The 17,406-nt window shown below is 43.4% G+C and overlaps 1 protein-coding gene across 1 annotated transcript in view; it reads left to right on the top strand.

Annotated features, from left to right (window-relative positions):
* LOC135522582 (plexin domain-containing protein 2-like) overlaps nucleotides 1-17,406 on the top strand; it is a 171,457-nt gene that overhangs the window by 141,209 nt on the left and 12,842 nt on the right. Inside the window, exons 12-13 of the mRNA XM_064948983.1 lie at nucleotides 7,368-7,406; nucleotides 16,825-16,988. Of these exons, the coding sequence (XP_064805055.1) occupies nucleotides 7,368-7,406; nucleotides 16,825-16,988 (203 nt within the window). The remainder of the gene's footprint in view (nucleotides 1-7,367; nucleotides 7,407-16,824; nucleotides 16,989-17,406) is intronic.

A 17,406-nucleotide genomic window follows, 5' to 3' on the forward strand; every position in this document is an offset into this window, starting at 1 on the left:
CAAACGTTGTTTGGAATCAATCCTCAAGGTGTTTTTTCACATATCTCTTCATTGACATGCAGTTCGTGGAAGCTTGCTTCTCTCTCTGTGCCCCATGGAAAAATACTGGCAGGTGACTTTTGCGCACCAATTTCGGCGCAGGACACCGGGCGGACACGTGGTAAATGTGGTCTCTTATGGTCAATCTTCCAATGATCTGCCTACAAATACGTCACAATGCTGCAGACACCTTGGGGAAACGACAGAAAGGGCAGACTCATTCCTCTTGCGTTCACAGCCATATAAGGAGATCATGAAAGACAGAGCCTCAAAAATCCTTGTCATTTCCTGGATGCCAAGTCATCTTGGTTTTGCCTGAAGCTCACGTTAAAGGGCACGCACAGAGAAGATATTTGTATTTCTGGACACGTCAGAGTGTTTTCTTTCGAACAGTAGCAATTATATGCATAGTCGAGCATCTTTTTGTGACAAAATATCTTGTTTAAAACGGGAACGTTTTTCTTCCAAAAATGAAATAGCGCCACCATAGGTGTAAGAGGTTAACTAACAATGCAGCTTTAAGAAAGAATAAGTATTAAGTAAAAAATTAGATAACAGGAACAGGAACAAATCAGTTAAGAGCAGCAGTAAAATAACAATAGCGAGAGCTATATACAAGGGGTACGGGTACAGAGTCAATGTGCGGGGGCACTGGTTAGTCAAGGTAATTGAGGTAATAAGTACATGTACGTAGAGAGTTAAAGTGCCAAACGCTGTCTGCCGTCTGCACAGTATAGTTGAACCTGGGATTCAGCCGTGAAGAGTACACTTCTCCAACTAATAAGTGGCCATCGAAGGTGAGCATTTGCCCACTGAAGTTGGTTACGATGAATTCAGTTTGGCATGGCAAGCGGTACCGGAGTGCCAAGTCTAGGACAAAAAGGCTTCTCAACAGTTTTTACCCCCAAGCCATAAGACTCCTCAACAAGTAATGAAATGGCTACCCGGACTATTTGCATTGTGAGGACTTGTTTCCATTCAACCAAAAGAGCATTAGTGAGGTCAGGCACTGATGTTGGGTCATTAGGCCTGGCTCGCAGTCAGCGTTCCAATTAATCCTAGAGGTGGTCGATGGTATTGAGGTCAGGGCTCTGTGCAGGCCAGTCAAGTTCTTCCACACCAATCTCAGCAAACAATATCTGTATGGACATTGCTTTGTGCACAGGGGGAATGTTCATGCTGAAACATGAAAGGGCCTTCCCCAAACTATTGCCACAAAGTTGGAAGCACAGGATCGTCTAGAATGCCATTGTATGCTTTAGCGTTAAGATTTCTCCTCACTGGAACTAAGGGGCCTAGCCTGGAAAAAAGGTGCCTAGCCATGAAAAAGGGACCGAGGGGGCCTACTTATGAAAAACAGGCCCAGACCCTTATTCCTGTTAAATGTCATTGAGCTCTTCAGTAAGGCCATTCTACTGCCAATATTTGTCTATGGTGATCACATGGCTGTGCGCTCAATTTTATACACTCGTCAGCAACGGGTGTGGCTGAAATAGCCGAAACCACTCATTTGAAAGGGTGTCCACATACCTTTGTATATATAGTGTATATCCATAAAAAATTAGGCTGATTCATGAATTCGACTGGCTAAGAAAAGCTGCCTGTCTGTCTCATCCTGTCCTGTTCATTACTATAGAACACAGGGGCAATCGGATTTCAATATTGTGACAATGTTGCAAATGTCGGCGATAATGTCTAGATCTGTTTTACTAAGGAGATCAAGTTGATGAGTTGCATGGCTAGGCCAATGATACAGTAGTGGTGGTAGCGGTGGGATATGGTGGTGGTGGTACTGCGTTGCTAGGTAACAATGGCACTTCTTATGAATGTGCTGGCCATGTGTATGTTGTCTAGTGTATTCTGGGCAGGATAGACTCTGACAATGGGAATTCCAAACTGCCCGTTGTATAAAACTAACATAAACGGAGTCACAATATCTGAAATTGTCCAATGAGGAAAGCTTGTTTGTTGTACGGTAAAGCATGGTGGATGCAGCGTCATACTGTGGGGATGTTTTTCAGAGGTAAGGACTGGGAGACTAATCAGAATCGTGGGAAAGATGAACGGAGCAAAGTACAGAGAGATCCTTGATGAAAACCTGCTCCAGAGCGCTAAGGACCTCAGACTGTGGCGAAGGTTCACCTTCCAACAGGACAATGACCCGAAGCACACAGCCAAGACAATGCAGGAGTGGCTTCGGGACAAGTCTCTGAATATCCTTGAGTAGCCCAGCCTGGGCCAAGCTTGAAGCGTCATACCCAATATGACTCAAGGCTGTAATCGCTGCCAAAGGTGCTTAAACAAAGTACTGAGTTAAAGGATCTGATTTCTTATGTAAATGTAATATTTCCATTTTGATAAATGTTCAAACATTTTTAAAAACCTGTTTTTGCTTTGTCATTACGAGCCTAGTTGGTTAAGCCACAGAGAAAGAAAGGAACCTTTTTCAGACGAGTGCTCCGATTTCAGAGCACTCGTCTGAGTTTATTTTTAAAATTTTATTTCACCTTTATTTAACCAGGTAGGCTAGTTGAGAACAAGTTCTCATTTGCAACTGCGACCTGGCCAAGATAAAGCTTAGCAGTGTGAACAGACAACACAGAGTTACACATGGAGTAAACAATTAACAAGTCAATAACACAGTACAAAAAAAGGCGAGTCTATATACATTGTGTGCAAAAGGCATGAGGAGGTAGGCGAATAATTACAATTTTGCAGATTAGCACTGGAGTGATAAATGATCATATGGTCATGTACAGGTAGAGATACTGGTGTGCAAAAGAGCAGAAAAGTAAATAAATAAAAACAGTGTGGGGATGAGGAGTGTGCCAGAGCGCAGAATAACTGATAAAATTTACAAACGCTCAGCACCTGTTGAATACGGACGGTGTCAGAAAACGTTGGCACAAAAGCGTAATTAAATTGTTGCCAACAGCACAGTTGAAGTCACCAATGCTCTGGATAACATAAAAACAGCCTAACCTGCTCTGCTAGGGAGAGTAAATGGTCAGAGTGAGGTATTCTCAGATTTGAGTCTGGAAGTAGCTAGCCAAAGTTAGCCAGTTAGCTTGGGTGCTTGACTGTGAGTAAAATGGTCAGAGTGAGTTGTTCCCTCATTTGAGTCTGGACGTAGCTAGCAAGCTAGCCAACATTAGCAAGTTAGCTTGGGTTCTGTTGTTAGGTCAGATCGACCCGACTCCTCGCCCAGAGCGTCCAGTGTGCGCTCAGAACACCCCCCGAGAGCGAAATGCTCAAAATTTACGAACGGACAATCTGACAACGCTCTGAATTTACAAACGCCCAGAGTGCACTCTGCGCACACTATGGCACTCCGGATTTCATTGATGAACACACCCGTATTATAAACCAGCCTTTAATCTTGAAATCTTTGGTTATTTAGTACATGGCCTCACATGTGAATCCTTTAAGAGCTGGGTGGGACTAAAGCTTAAGAGGGTGTGAACGATGCTGAATGGGTGTAGACAAAGAGGAGCTCTCCAGTAGGTGTACCAAAATATTCAAGGGCCAGTTTCTCAAAAGGGAGGTTTATCAACATTCAAAGCAGAATTACTTACACTACAGTTGAGGTACTCATATGTGGAAAAAGTCAAGGGGTCTGAATCCTTCCCAAATGCTCTGTATAACTTCTCCGCCTCTTTCACTGTTTCTTCAGTAATAGAACTATACGGATTGTTTTCCTTGAGCACCAAATGCACACTAGATGGTAACAAATGATGCAAGGCATGCAAGCTGTGTTTTACCCAACTAAACAATGCAGATTGAATTAGGACAACATCTCTAAAATCTTCAAGACATGCATCCACACAGAAATATAGTCATGATCATTCCTTTCTTTCCTGCTGATGTCAGGAGAAACGGTGAAGTTCTCCTTCTAAGTTGCACTGCGGTCTAAGGCACTGCATCTCAGTACTAGAAGCGTCACTACAGACACCTTGGTTCGATTCCAGGCTGTATCACAACCGGCTGTGATTGGGATTCCCATAGGGTGGCTCACAATTGTCCCAGCGTCGTCCAGGTTTGGCCGGTGTAGGCCGTCATTGCAAATAAGAACTGACTTTCCTAGTTAAATGAAGGTTAAAAAAACTCCCCCAGAGAAACTTGAGCTACTTAGAGCTTAAAATGCATCCCAAATGGCACCCTGTTCCCTATGCTGTGCACTACTATTGACCAAGGCCCATCGGGAATAGGGTGCTATTTGAGGAACACGCTGAATTGATTACAGCCATTTACACTTCATTGCCCTGATGTCAAGGGAAATTAAAACGTCAAGCCACGTATGTATTGAAACAAATAGCTAATTCATCTTCATCAGCTTCACATATTACCCACACACGGTATTGACTTGAATGTTAGATGTCTATAATTCACTTCAACTGTACCATTCATCTTCCTCATGAAAAGTAATATGTTCAACTTAATGCCCCTGTCACTCTCTGCACAATCACATTATGCACTTTAATCATGACTAAAAGCCTATGCAGGGTGTATTTTCTGTCCGGTAACTGGTACATCCTGAAGTTGATAATTGACTAATGTGTTATGGGTTGGGATGCCTGGGAGATACACAAAGCCTACACTGTGCTAATGGACAACTTATCATCTCAAGTATCCACTCTTGCTAACGCCAGAGAGAAAGAGGAGTAGACAGCTAATTATGTCGCATTCATTATGATATGTAACAGCTTTGCATTGTCTACGGGTGCGGGTGACTGATGATGTATTATAGGAATGCACCATTGTATAAATATGTAACCACAATGAGGAAGGTTAGATTGAGGGATGTAGACTGTCTCAAATGACATACTGTACATATGGCACCCTATACATACATACATACATACATACATACATACATACATACATACATACATACATACATACATACACACACACACACACACACACACACACACACACACACACACACACATATACATATACATACACACAAACTAACACACACACACACACACACACACATACACACACACACACACACACACACACACACACACACACACACACACACACACACACACACACACACACACACACACACACACACACACACACACACACACACACACACACACACACACACACACACACACACACACTCTTACAAAAAAAGGTGCTATCTAGAACCTTGAAGGATTCGTTGACTGTCCCCTTTGAAGAACCGTTTTTGGTTGCAGGTAGAACCCTTTTGGGCTCCATGTTGAACCCTTTCTACAGAGGATTCTACATGGAACTCAAAAAGGGTTCTGCCTGGAGCCAAAAAGGGTTCTCCTATGGGGACAGCCAAATAACCCTTTTGGAACCCTTTTTCTAAGAGTGTAGTAGTTTAATGCAGAGTGGTAAAAGCAGAAGAATTCAGTGTGCTCTCTGACATGAAAAATAGTTTATATGGTAAGGTGCTCTTTGGTTTCCCAGTCTTGTGGAATTGATGAAACAATGAAGGCTAAACCTGTAGACAGACTACATGTTTTGTTATTGCAGAGTGGTGTTTAAAGGTGGTTGGAGTGGTGAGTTACAGTAGGGTTTCTGCCTGTGAGTTCTGGGTTCTAGATCCGGCTTCAGTCGGTGATGATCTCTAAAGCAGATGCCCAACGTTTTGGCTCTCAGTACCCCACACTACACAAACTCCAATGACATCCAGCTATACTTTTCACTGTTCTAAAGTAATCATTTTAGGATTTTGTCCTAGGATTCTGTATGGCTTTCCACTGCGAGGACAGGTTTTCATTTCATGTGTGTGAGGGCAGGGTTTCGTTTCATTCTCCTAATCTCTGTCTTATGTTTATTGTTTCAGTCCTTGACCTTTACCCTCTTATGCCCTCCTTGGTAGATATAACTTCTCTCAGCCAATGTTAAAGAGGCAATCTGGGATATGAAAAACAACAAAGCTCATGAGGCATCTATAAATTATATTCTTCAAAAATCAATCGCTATTTATCATTCATATAAACATCCCCAAATGGATGTACCAATCCCAGTTTGCCCCTTTTATAGACTTTCTCTCAGTGAGGTGGATGAGGTGGTGATATGAGCATAGACGCCTTGAATGCTGGAGAGAGGTGGAGAGGAGTGTGAGAGAGGTCCAGCTGAGAGATGAAAACAAACCCCAACGATACTGGAGGTCAGACACGCTGAGGAGCAGGGGTGTGAGCTGTGAACAGAGACTGTGTGTGTGTGTGTGTGTGTGTGTTAGCATGAAAATGCCAGGAGGTCTGTCTGTCTGTCTGTGGTATGTGCTGTGAAGCTGACTCACAGAAAGAGCCTCACACTTCTTGACAAGCACGGAGGATCAGTTTTCTGATCCGCCCAAGTCTCCTCAGCTGTAGAGGTCCAAGGTCAAGTCAGGCTGGATACTGGGAGGCAATGGTGGGGTGTGGGCAGCTCTCTTTTCCTTCTCCTGTTCCCTCCCACTGTTCATTCTTTAATACTGTATCCTATATGAGTTCAGATACTGTGTGATGCGGCTTTGAGGAATCTTCACTGTCACAGTTTAATGTCATCCTATGATAATTGTTCAAATTCATGACACTGGCACAGGATTGGTTATCGAGTTTTGATTTCCTACCTCGCTGTCATATACCTTATCTCATAGACCGTGGCATTTCTTAGACTAGGAAATTATTCTAGGAAATGGTTGCATGCATTAAACTATCTTTGATCTTGGAAATTGAAATACATTTACTTAGTTGAGACCCGTTTTGAGATGGTGCAATGGCACCCATAGCATTTTGCCGGCTCGTGTACAGTATGTGGCACATTTGCATAATGTGAATCCTATGGGGTGTGTAAATTCATATCACACCTCTCACAGTGAATTTAAATGTTTCATAGTTGCTTAAACCCAGACTGCTTCTTGCTCTTGCATTATGCATGGGAGAGCATTATATCCCCTCCAAACAGACATTGAGTAAATTCACTTTTCAAATCAAGATGATCTAGTAATGAAATATAAACTGGAAAATAAAAGTTACATTTGTCTATAAACCTGTGTAATGACCGCTAATGATTATTTCTGAATATCTGATTCACATTCTTTACCAGTAATGAGGTTAATAGTGGTTGTTGTTGTCAGGCAGCTCTGAGCTGTGGGCATAGAGATCCTATAATTCATATACTAGACATAGGGATTCTGTATGTAATTCTCTGGCTGTGGGGTTATTCACAAACCACAGACAAATAATAATGTAATGGTCTCTCTCTCTCTCTCTCTATCTCTCTCTCTCTCTCTCTACATCTCTCTCTCCCCTCCCTCCCTCCCTCTTCCTCTCTCCCTCTCTCTCTCTCTCCAGATGACACCAAGATTGCTCTGCATCTTAAAGACAATGGAGGTAAGCCTCTGTTTTCCCCATTGTATAAATCCCTTTCCCTGTTCCTTTGACTATTCCGTGGTTGCGTTTTTCTCTGTAGATGCATGTTGTGTTTATATCTGCGGCTCTGTTTACATCCAAGGCTGCTGTCTGTGTATTTACCGCTGACAGATTGCTCTGCTTTCTGGGGAGGACAGGCCAAGGGAAGGAGCGGCTCATTGAAGCCGTGTTGAAGCACCTCATCCAGAGGCTGATTTGAAATGGCTAACTGTACCAAGTTTTGGGATTGGACTGATCAATCATGGTGTCTACGTGTGTCCCCCAAATGGCAGCCCATTCCCTTCATAGTGCACTACTTTTGACCAGGGCCCATAGTAGTCCACTACATAGGGAACAGGGTGCCATTTGGGATGCAGACTTTGTGGGTGTTGGGGGGGGGGGGGGGTTCATAGTTGCCTTAGGAACGCTCGAGCTTCATAGTTGAAGGAACGCTATCTCAGAGGGTTGGTGAAACGCAGACTGAAGCTCAAAGTGAATGTCAGCAAGTTCTTGAAACCACTGCTCTCAGAACTGGTGCCTTTACCAAAATTAAAACATCATTAATTTGCCCTCGTTGCCTACAAATTAAATAAATAGCACTGTGAAAAAACACAATTTGGAGTGCAGACCCTTGACAAATTAACTCAATGTCATCAGGAATTTGAGAGGGATTCCAGTATGAGGGGTATTTCAGAAGAGGTGGGTGTGGTCAATAATCTCACACACATTTCCATTTCAACAGGATGTAGGTACTACCGGTATATGGGCGACTCTGCTACGCACACACCTCAACACAGCAGGGTATCAAGTTAACAAAATGAACTGTTTAAATAACATTTTCTGCTGATTAGCTACACCCACTCTGTGTGTGTGAGAGAGAGAGAGCAAGAGTGTTAGACTGACATTTGAATTCCAAAATTAGTCTCAACTCCATCACTTCGTGAGTAAACCACACAAATATTTAATTTCCTCCCAGAGAGGAATTGGAAATCTGTGTCTCTTATCGTCCTTACCCAAACATTGCCTATCTCACTCGCTGGCTCGTGGCACAGCCTCTTCCCAGATGTCGGACAAGATGAAATCCCTGCGTGCCCATTTTCATTTGGGAGAAACCGGACCTGTTTCATGGGATGCGTCCCAAATCGCACCCTTTGCTCTGTGGCGTGCACTACTTTTGACCAGGGCTCATAGGCTCTGGTCAAACGTAGTGCACTATGCAGGGAATATGGTGCCATTCGGGACCTAGTCACTGTGTGGGAAGCGTGCTGGGAAGGGATTTGGGCCTAAGGTGAAAGCCAAAAGGGATGGAGGGAATGAGCCAGTGTGATCACACTGAAACCACAGAGCCAAAGGTTGCTGCAGCCCAAACCACACCATGTCTTTAGGTGCACACTGCACGTGACCGATTACAACCACAAACCAGCCATGTGACTATAGGGAGAGGCTGTCTAAAGTAATGGTGGATATAGCTTGGCTGGTGTAGCGCTAATGCCGCAGACTCCAACACGCGTCTACGTCGAACAGCATAAGTTGGCAACCGGTCTACACAGCCTCTAGCTTTTCCCACTGTCATCCACTCTCACCGGCTGTTCAATAGCATTTGAAAATACTACACAGCAGACATACAGTGCGTCAAGTAACGTGTGCTGTGGATTTCGAATTTGATATCTGGTGCATCTTATCCGCTCCACTCTGCTTTGGGCTTGGACACACGTTCACATTCCAGTGAGATTTCTATCAGATCCAGCGGTGTGCATGTCCTTTCACCTTGGGAAACACGGAGCACGGCAGGGAAACGCTAAGGCGATTAGCCTTGGCCCGAGTGATAAGATGAGGGACAATCGGTACACAGCCTACTGTCTCACTGCAGAGGCTACGCGAGGTCGACAGGGCACCCCTTATCCTCCGAGCGCGATGAGACAAAGTCATCTCTCCCTTTTGGGTTGCGTCTCCAAAAGGCAACCCGTTCACTGTATCGGTCACTATTCTCCCTGGCCAAAAGCAGGGCTATACAGTGAATCCGTTGCCATTTGGGAGGCTTTGTGTCGAAGAGCTTCGCTAGCCACGTTAGCCAGGATGAGAGGATGGCTGTGGCCCTGTGACACTTGTGCTGTCAGTAACGTGGCGCTAAAAGCGCAGCGTGGTCTGGGTCCACGTGGTCATTCAGTTCATCTTCCCTGCCCAGGCTCTGTGTTTCAATGACTGAAGGCTCGGTAAGTACAGCAGGTTTATGTGCCGAGAGTGTTTATGAGGAGAATGCTGATTGGTTGATCATAGGGAGATGGTTCGAACTCCAGCCATGACCTCCGCAGTCCCAGTCCCATTCTCTTAGCTGTGTCCTGATGTGACTTTGCTTCGTTATACTGCAGAAACCAATGTAACCTTAATTTCAATGTCTGCTTTGCAAATAGCACTCCTATATAGTGCACTACTTTTGACCAGAGCCCTATGGGGCTATAAATAGAACAAATAAGGTGTCACTTGGAACACGGCCCATACCTTTCAAAGCCATGCCTGCAGTGTTAACAATATCTAAAGTTCCATGCATAACAGTTGTATCTTTCATCAATGTTTATTATGAGTATTTCTGTAAATTTATGTGGTTCTCTGCAAAATCACCGGATGTTTTGGAAGCAAAACATTACTGAACGTAACGCGCCAATGTATACTGAGATTTTTGGATATAAATATGAACTTTACCGAACAAAACATACATGTATTATGTAACATGAAGTCCTATGAGTGTCATCTGATGAAGTTCATCAAAGGTTAGTGATTAATTTTATCTCTATTTCTGCTTTTTGTGACTCCTCTCTTTGGCTGGAAAAATGGCTGTGTTTTTCTGTGACTAGGTGCAGACCTAACATAATCGTTTGGTGTGCTTTCGTTGTAAAGCCTTATTGAAATGGGATTAACAACAAGTTTATCTTTGAAATGGTGTAAAATACTTCTATGTTTGAGGAATTCTAATTATGAGATTTCTGTTGTTTTGAATTTGGCACCTTGCACTTTCACTGGCTGTTGTCATATCGATCCCGTTAGCGGGATTCAAGCCATAAGAAGATAACCTTCTCCTTAATGCAACCGCTGTGTCCGATTTCAAAAAAGCTTTACCGAAAAAGCACACCATGCAATAATCTGAGTACAATGCTCAGACAACAAAACAAGCCATACAGATATCCGCCATTTTGTCGAGTCAACAAAGTCAGAAATAGCATTATAAATATTCACTTACCTTTGATGATCTTCATCAGAATGCCCTCCCAGGAATCCCAGTTCCACAATAAATGTTTGATTTGTTCAATAAAGTACATCATTTATGTCCAAATATTATAATATGTCCAAATAAATATTTATCACGCGGGCAAGTCCAGGCGAAAGTTCAGACGAAAAGTCATATTACAGTCTGGCGAGAAACATGTCAAACGAAGTATAGAATCAATCTTTAGGATGTTTTTATCATACATCTTCAATAATGTTCCAACCGGAGAATTACTTTGTCTGTAGAAATGCAATGGAACGCAAGCTAACTCTCACGTGAACACGCGTGATCAGCTCATGTCACTCTGGCAGACCTCTGACTCATTCAGCTCCCATTCCCCCCTCCTTCACAGTAGAAGCATCAAACAAGGTTCTAAAGACTGTTGACATCTAGTGGAAGCATTGGGAAGTGCAATATGACCCCATAGACACTGTATATTTGATAGGCAATGACTTGAAAAACTACAAACCTCAGATTTCCCACTTCCTGGTTGGATTTTTTTCTCAGGTTTTTGCCTGCCATATGAGTTCTGTTATACGCACAGACATCATTCAAACTGTTTTAGAAACTTCAGTGTTTTCTATCCAAATCTACTAATACTATGCATATATTAGCAACTGGGCCTGAGTAGCAGGCAGTTTAACCTGGACACCTTATTCATCCAAGCTTCTCAATACTGCCTCCAGCCATAAGAAGGCATAGTCATCCACTTTCATGATCGAGACACTGTGACTATGTTTTCAGGCTATTGTTTTTGCCAGCTTTCAGCTGTGTGACCCAATGTGAATAATGTGGATTCATTCACACCCCTGTCTCTGCAGCCAAATGGCTTAGCTGTGCCTCTCGTTTACCAACACCCAAGGAAATCTCCCTCCACCCCTCCTACAGATGAGACCAGATTAACCTGTCAGTCAGATGAAACCTGGGTCTGTGTCCCAAAGAGCACCCTGCTCCCTATATAGTGCACTACTTTTGACCAGCGCCCTGTGAAATGCCCCTATGGGCCCTGGTCAAGCGTAGTGCACTATATAGGGTGCCATTTGGGACACAATGTGTTTTCCACAGCAGTAGACTGGTCTGTGAGGTTGTTATGGGGTTGTTGGTTAGCCACGCTGGGCTGTTGATTTCTCTTCCCTTCTCACTGAGCACTGGGCAGGAGACCCCTGCAAACACTTCAGACCAACAGCCTAGCCTAGCCGCTACGGTGGAGCAGCTGCCTCCAACTGTGTGAGGCTTGGCAGTTGGACTCTGTACTTTTCTCCCAAACACAGACAAATTGCCTTCCAGGGAAAAAAGTGAGAAAAGAAAGGGGCTTTCCAGCTCTAGTTTCACTGCTGGTGGTATTTATTGGGTGTCAGTTAATATTTCTAGACAGTTTAGGTTTTATGACGTAGTTGAAAGAGGATTTTTGCTTGAGCCAAATGGGTCATACACCTCCTGCTAATGAGAAGGGGATGAATGCGAAATGAGTCAATGAGGGACTGATGAAGGATTTGCCCGATTCATTCTAACACAGTGGCTAAGAAATTTTGTAAGGAGAGATTTTGAGTAGTGCTGTGGTGGGGGTGAAATCGTTATGCTCTGAGACAAAGGGCTCACACAAACACTGAGTCTCAAGCTCTCTCTCATGCATACACGCACACTCACACGCACACACACTTATCCGTCCACACACGATAAAAGTCCTAATCCTAGGAACATATACATTACACATATACATTGAGTACAGTTTCTGTTAATGTACAGTAGGCTACCTGCTTTTGTTTTGGTGTTCTATAAGGCTAGCATAGTCCTAAATAAATAGTGGGTTTGGATGGCTGGGGCAGTGGTGTTAACAGCACCATAAATCCCTGTACAATCACAATTGACCCATTTAACACCACATCCAAAGGGGTTCTTCGGCTGTCCCCAAAGGAGAACCCTTTTTGGTTCCAGGTAGAACCCTGTTGAGATCCAAGTAGAACCTTCTGTGTAAAGGGTTCTACATGCATCTCAAAAGGGTCCTACCTGGAACCAAAAAGGGTTCTTCAAAGGGTTCTCCTACGGAGATAGCTGAATAACCCTTTCAGGTTTTAGATAGCACCTTTTTTTCTAAGAGTGTAGAAAGGCAAAGTGAGTCATTTTGACCCATCATGAATTTAACATTGAAATATCTCTTCCATTTTTAGTCATGCACCCCCTCCCTCCTTGACTCTTCCTAAGGAATTCTATTTCACATGTTAGTTGTTAGAATTTTGATATCACAAGCAGAATTTGTGTTATAAGAAGTTTTAAGAGGACATGTAAAAATACACGTTTCATACAGGTCACATACAGGTCACATACAGGTAAGACGTTTTGATTTCCATTTATACTTAACAAAAAAAAATATAAACGCAACATCTAAAGTGTTCGTTTCATGAGCTGAAATAAAAGATCCCAGAAATGTTCCATACGCACAACAATCTTATTCCTCTCAAATGTTGTACATTCATTTGTTTACATCCCTGTTAGTGAGCATTTCTCCTTTGCCAAGAGAATCCATCCACCTGACAGACAGGTGTTGTGAGGACAGACGGTGGTGACGAGAAGCAAGTACAGGGAGTGGATATTTAATGAAACACAGACAGAAACAGAATACGGACAGCGTCTGGACAGGGGAAAACAAAACGACATTACTGCTAACACGGGGATGAAACAGAGGAAACAGACAGATACAGGGAAGGCAATCAGAACGTGAAGGAGTCCAAGTGAGTCCAATGAGCGCAGATGCACATAATGATGGTGACAGGTGTGCGTAATGAAGGGCAGCTTGAAGCCCTCGAGCGCCAGAGAAGAGAAGTGGGAGCAGGCGTGACAGTACCCCCCCCCCCTCTAGCACCTGGGCGAGCCTAATGGGCTGGCCAAGGCGCGGAAGCCAAATGAGCCGGCGGAGGCGCGGGAGCCACGATGAGCCGGCTGAGGCGTGGGAGCCTGAGGAGCTAGCTGAGGCACCCCCTGGTTCCTACAGCAGTGGTACCTGAGGCATGACGTGGGATGGGAGCCTGCCGAGCCAACCGAGGCAAGGAAAACTCTTGAGCCAGCAAAGGCGTGGAAGCCCGACGAGCCAGCTGAAGCACCCCCTGGTTCCTACGGCAGCGGCACCTGGACCAGACGTCCCCAACAAAACAAAAAACTAAAACCTCCCTGAAGCTTTGAATATGGGCATCAGCATTCTGTGAGGACAGACGGTGGAGACGAGAAGCAAATACAGAGAGTGAACATTTAATGAAACACAGACAGAAACAGAATACGGACAGCGTCTAGACAGGGGAAACAAAACTACATTACTGCTAACACGGAGATGAAACAGAGGAAACAGACAGATATAGGGAAGGCAATCAAAATGTGAAGGAGCTGCATTTGCGTTTGTTTAAGCTGTTTTCTAGTGATTTATTGTGGAAACATCCATAAAAATTAGCTAATGATGTGCGATTTCACCTGGCATAGAACATTTGCTCTCTCCCTAGGTAGGGCTTGAACAGTTTTGTAAAGAAGAATGGTCAAATATTGCCAAATCTAGGTGTGCAAAGTTGGTAGAGACCTATCATAACAGACTCATTGCTGTAATTGCTGCCAAAGGTGCTTCCACCAAGTATTGACTCAGGGGGTTGGAAACTTATCCAATTTTGATATTTCATTTTTGTATTTTTAATATAAATTTTCACGATAAAAATGAATTATAAGCGGAGTATGGTGTGTAGATAAGTGGAAAATCCTTTAAATGGATGAAACTCTGAGGCACTGACACAACACAATGCGGGGAAAAAGTTCAAGGCCGTGTAAACTTTGTATAGGCACTGTATATCAGTTCTTGGCAATATTCCGGGAATGTTCCAAAAAACGTAATTGTACACATTAACATCATTAAGCTCAAAATGATGTTCTCAGAACATGAAGAAAACGTTCTGTAAAAACCACAAGAAAACTAAACATTCAGATAATGGTCTAAGAATGTTATTTAAAAGCATATACAGTCCGTTCTCAGCATCAACAAAACTCTCACTTTCCTCTATCTTGTTAAGTGTGTTCAGGTGTGTTGACCGCACTGAGTAATTGGCCACAAGTGTTCTTAATGAATGTTTGTTTCTTTTGAAAATGGGGTCTGTTTGAATAGACTAAAATTAACAGCTTAGTATGTATAAAAAAACATGACATGCTCGCTCCATCCTGGTGGCACAGTGGACTAATTCCATAGATAGAGAACCGAAGATCAGAGGTTTGAATTGATTGATCATAAGTCATTGATGCCATGTCTCAATAAACAAGACATGTGTTTGCATGATTAATGCCTGAGGAAATCTATTTCTATGTGTCCCATTTTAAGAAAGTTATTTGAAAACTTCCAAATAATCTAGCATTTCCATTCTCGGAACATGAATAAAACCCCCCCAGGAAAACTTAAGGAACCAGAGTAAAACGTTTTCAGAACCTCCCTGCAACCAAATAAGAAGCGTTCACTTCTGTTATCAGCACGTTTAAAAAACGTTTAGTTTTACCGGTCAGGAAACTTGCGCCTTCATTCTCACAACCAATATGAAACCAAAATGCAGTACATTCTCACAACTTCCAAGGAACCAAATGTTGCTAACTGCTCACTCTGCAGGCCTTAACGTTAAAATCAAGTTACAAGTGACCAAATCAGATGTGTGTGATACGACAGCAGTCATTTGCTGACATGGTAACGACAGGTGTGTGCGCAGGGGTCTAGGCTGATTGGTGGTGCGTGTGCTTCCTATCACTCAGAAGTTATGTGGCAAATTACAGTGACAGCAATGCCTGCCATGGGATGTTTTCTAGTTACTTTGAATGTTCAAAAACATAGTGTAAGAACACCTTTAAAGCCTCAAAGGATAAGATTTTTTTTTAACGAGTCATTTTTGGCTAGCCACAGCAGTAACCTAACTAGCTAGTTGGAAGTTTAGATTTCAAGCACAGTCATTCACTAATTTGTTTGTAAACGATTAACAAGCTACTTAGCTACCACATGTTCTTGTCAAACTGTCAACAGAGTAGCTAGCAAGAAACAAGTTATGCCAAATAACAGTCTAAAAACCACTGAGGATAAAATAAACTAGATTTGACCATTCAGAAACAAGTCACATGGCCAGGAATCAGATTTGTGTCCGACTTCAAACCACCCAATAAGGTGGTTTGAAATGTGGCTTGAAATATCCGATTCCATGTGCTTTTTGTCAGTTCAGTCTGCAGGGAAAGAACAGATTCGAATCAGATGTGCAAAAAAATTGGGATTTGAGTCACTTCAAACTGCCAATGTGAACAAGGCTTTAGTGATTCAGAACACATGAATTTACTGGTAGCCAATTAGGCCTGGCCTTCAAGATGACAGTGCACATTCCTTAAGGCTCTCTGTAGGACAGCCAATCATTATGGAGTCTCCTCTCCGTACACTCATCTTATCAAACTGGACTGTCATTACTGAAGAGTGACTGATAACTTTAGATATCTCCATCCATAGATGCATCTCTCCTCCTATCCAACAACACCATGAGCGAACCTTGGTTTGGGATTATCTCTTGTGCCTCAGCTGTCACGTTGCTCATGAATAGCTAAACAGGTTATGCCACAACAATGCTAATCTCCTTCCAGACACTCGCACGCACGCACGTGCACACGCACGCAGGCATTCAAGCGCAGTGTCGGCTAACGGCTGAGCCGGATCCGGAATGTTCCATTGTTTTCAGAAAGAAAGAGAATCTCATGTTAGTTGACGGTAAGGATTAAAGGATAATATTGAAGGTTTGTTTTGTTTTTGGGACAATAGGAAAACACAATTAACTTTTCTGGAAGAATTGAACTTGAACCTGGACCTTTTCGTTTCTTGCATGGTTAAATGGTCGAACGGTAATTGCCATCAGAGTAAGTATGATTAGACTGAGGCTGAACAAGGCTGTGCATCGTGACATTTGGTCAACTTCATTTCTTGATCACAAGCGCCAGGCGTGTTTATTAAGACAGAAGCCCTAGTGACAACAGAAGAAATAGAGACCAGCAGCACCCACGAATGACGAGTGTCCCCTACTGTTCAATAGTAGAAATGCAGGGAAGGCCTGTGCTCAAGAGAGAGATTCTAAAGTGGGTTTTCCTGTGTTACTCTAGCGATGCCAAAGGAGAGTGCTGCGGAGAGGAAGGACACACACCCACTGCACACCGGCCTGATCCTGGGCATTCTCGTGGTCTTGCTCATTATGGCAGCCGCAGTCCTGGTCACTGTCTACATCTACCACCACCCTACATCAGCCGCAAGCCTCTTCTTCATCGAGGTGAGTCTGAGCCACATAGTGGTAATCTCAACATTCGAACGGTGTGCTGTTCAATCCCCGTGTGCTCCCTTCTCCCTGAATCTCCTCTTCGCCTGTCTCTAATGCTGTCTCATATGTCTGTCCGTAAAGCATGCAAAATATGAAAGAAGAGTGACTCTCCCCCCAAAAAAATGTAATTCAAGCTTATATACAAAGACAGGTATTGCTTTGACTTGTCAACAGTCCATAAGTATCCACTGGGTTTAGAAGTCCCTTCGTCCTGGACTGTCTTTATTGGTTGTTCAGTTATGTCCCCTGAAGTACCTTAGAACAGCAGGCTGAGACCCATGCTAGCCTAAGGGTAGTACAGTATTACAACAACTTGTGAGGGAGTCTCTCTCTCTGTCTGTCTCTCTCTGCCTGTCAGGTTTGATTATGA

The sequence above is a fragment of the Oncorhynchus masou genome, chromosome 30, assembly GCF_036934945.1.
Source record: "Oncorhynchus masou masou isolate Uvic2021 chromosome 30, UVic_Omas_1.1, whole genome shotgun sequence".
NCBI lineage: Eukaryota > Metazoa > Chordata > Actinopteri > Salmoniformes > Salmonidae > Oncorhynchus > Oncorhynchus masou.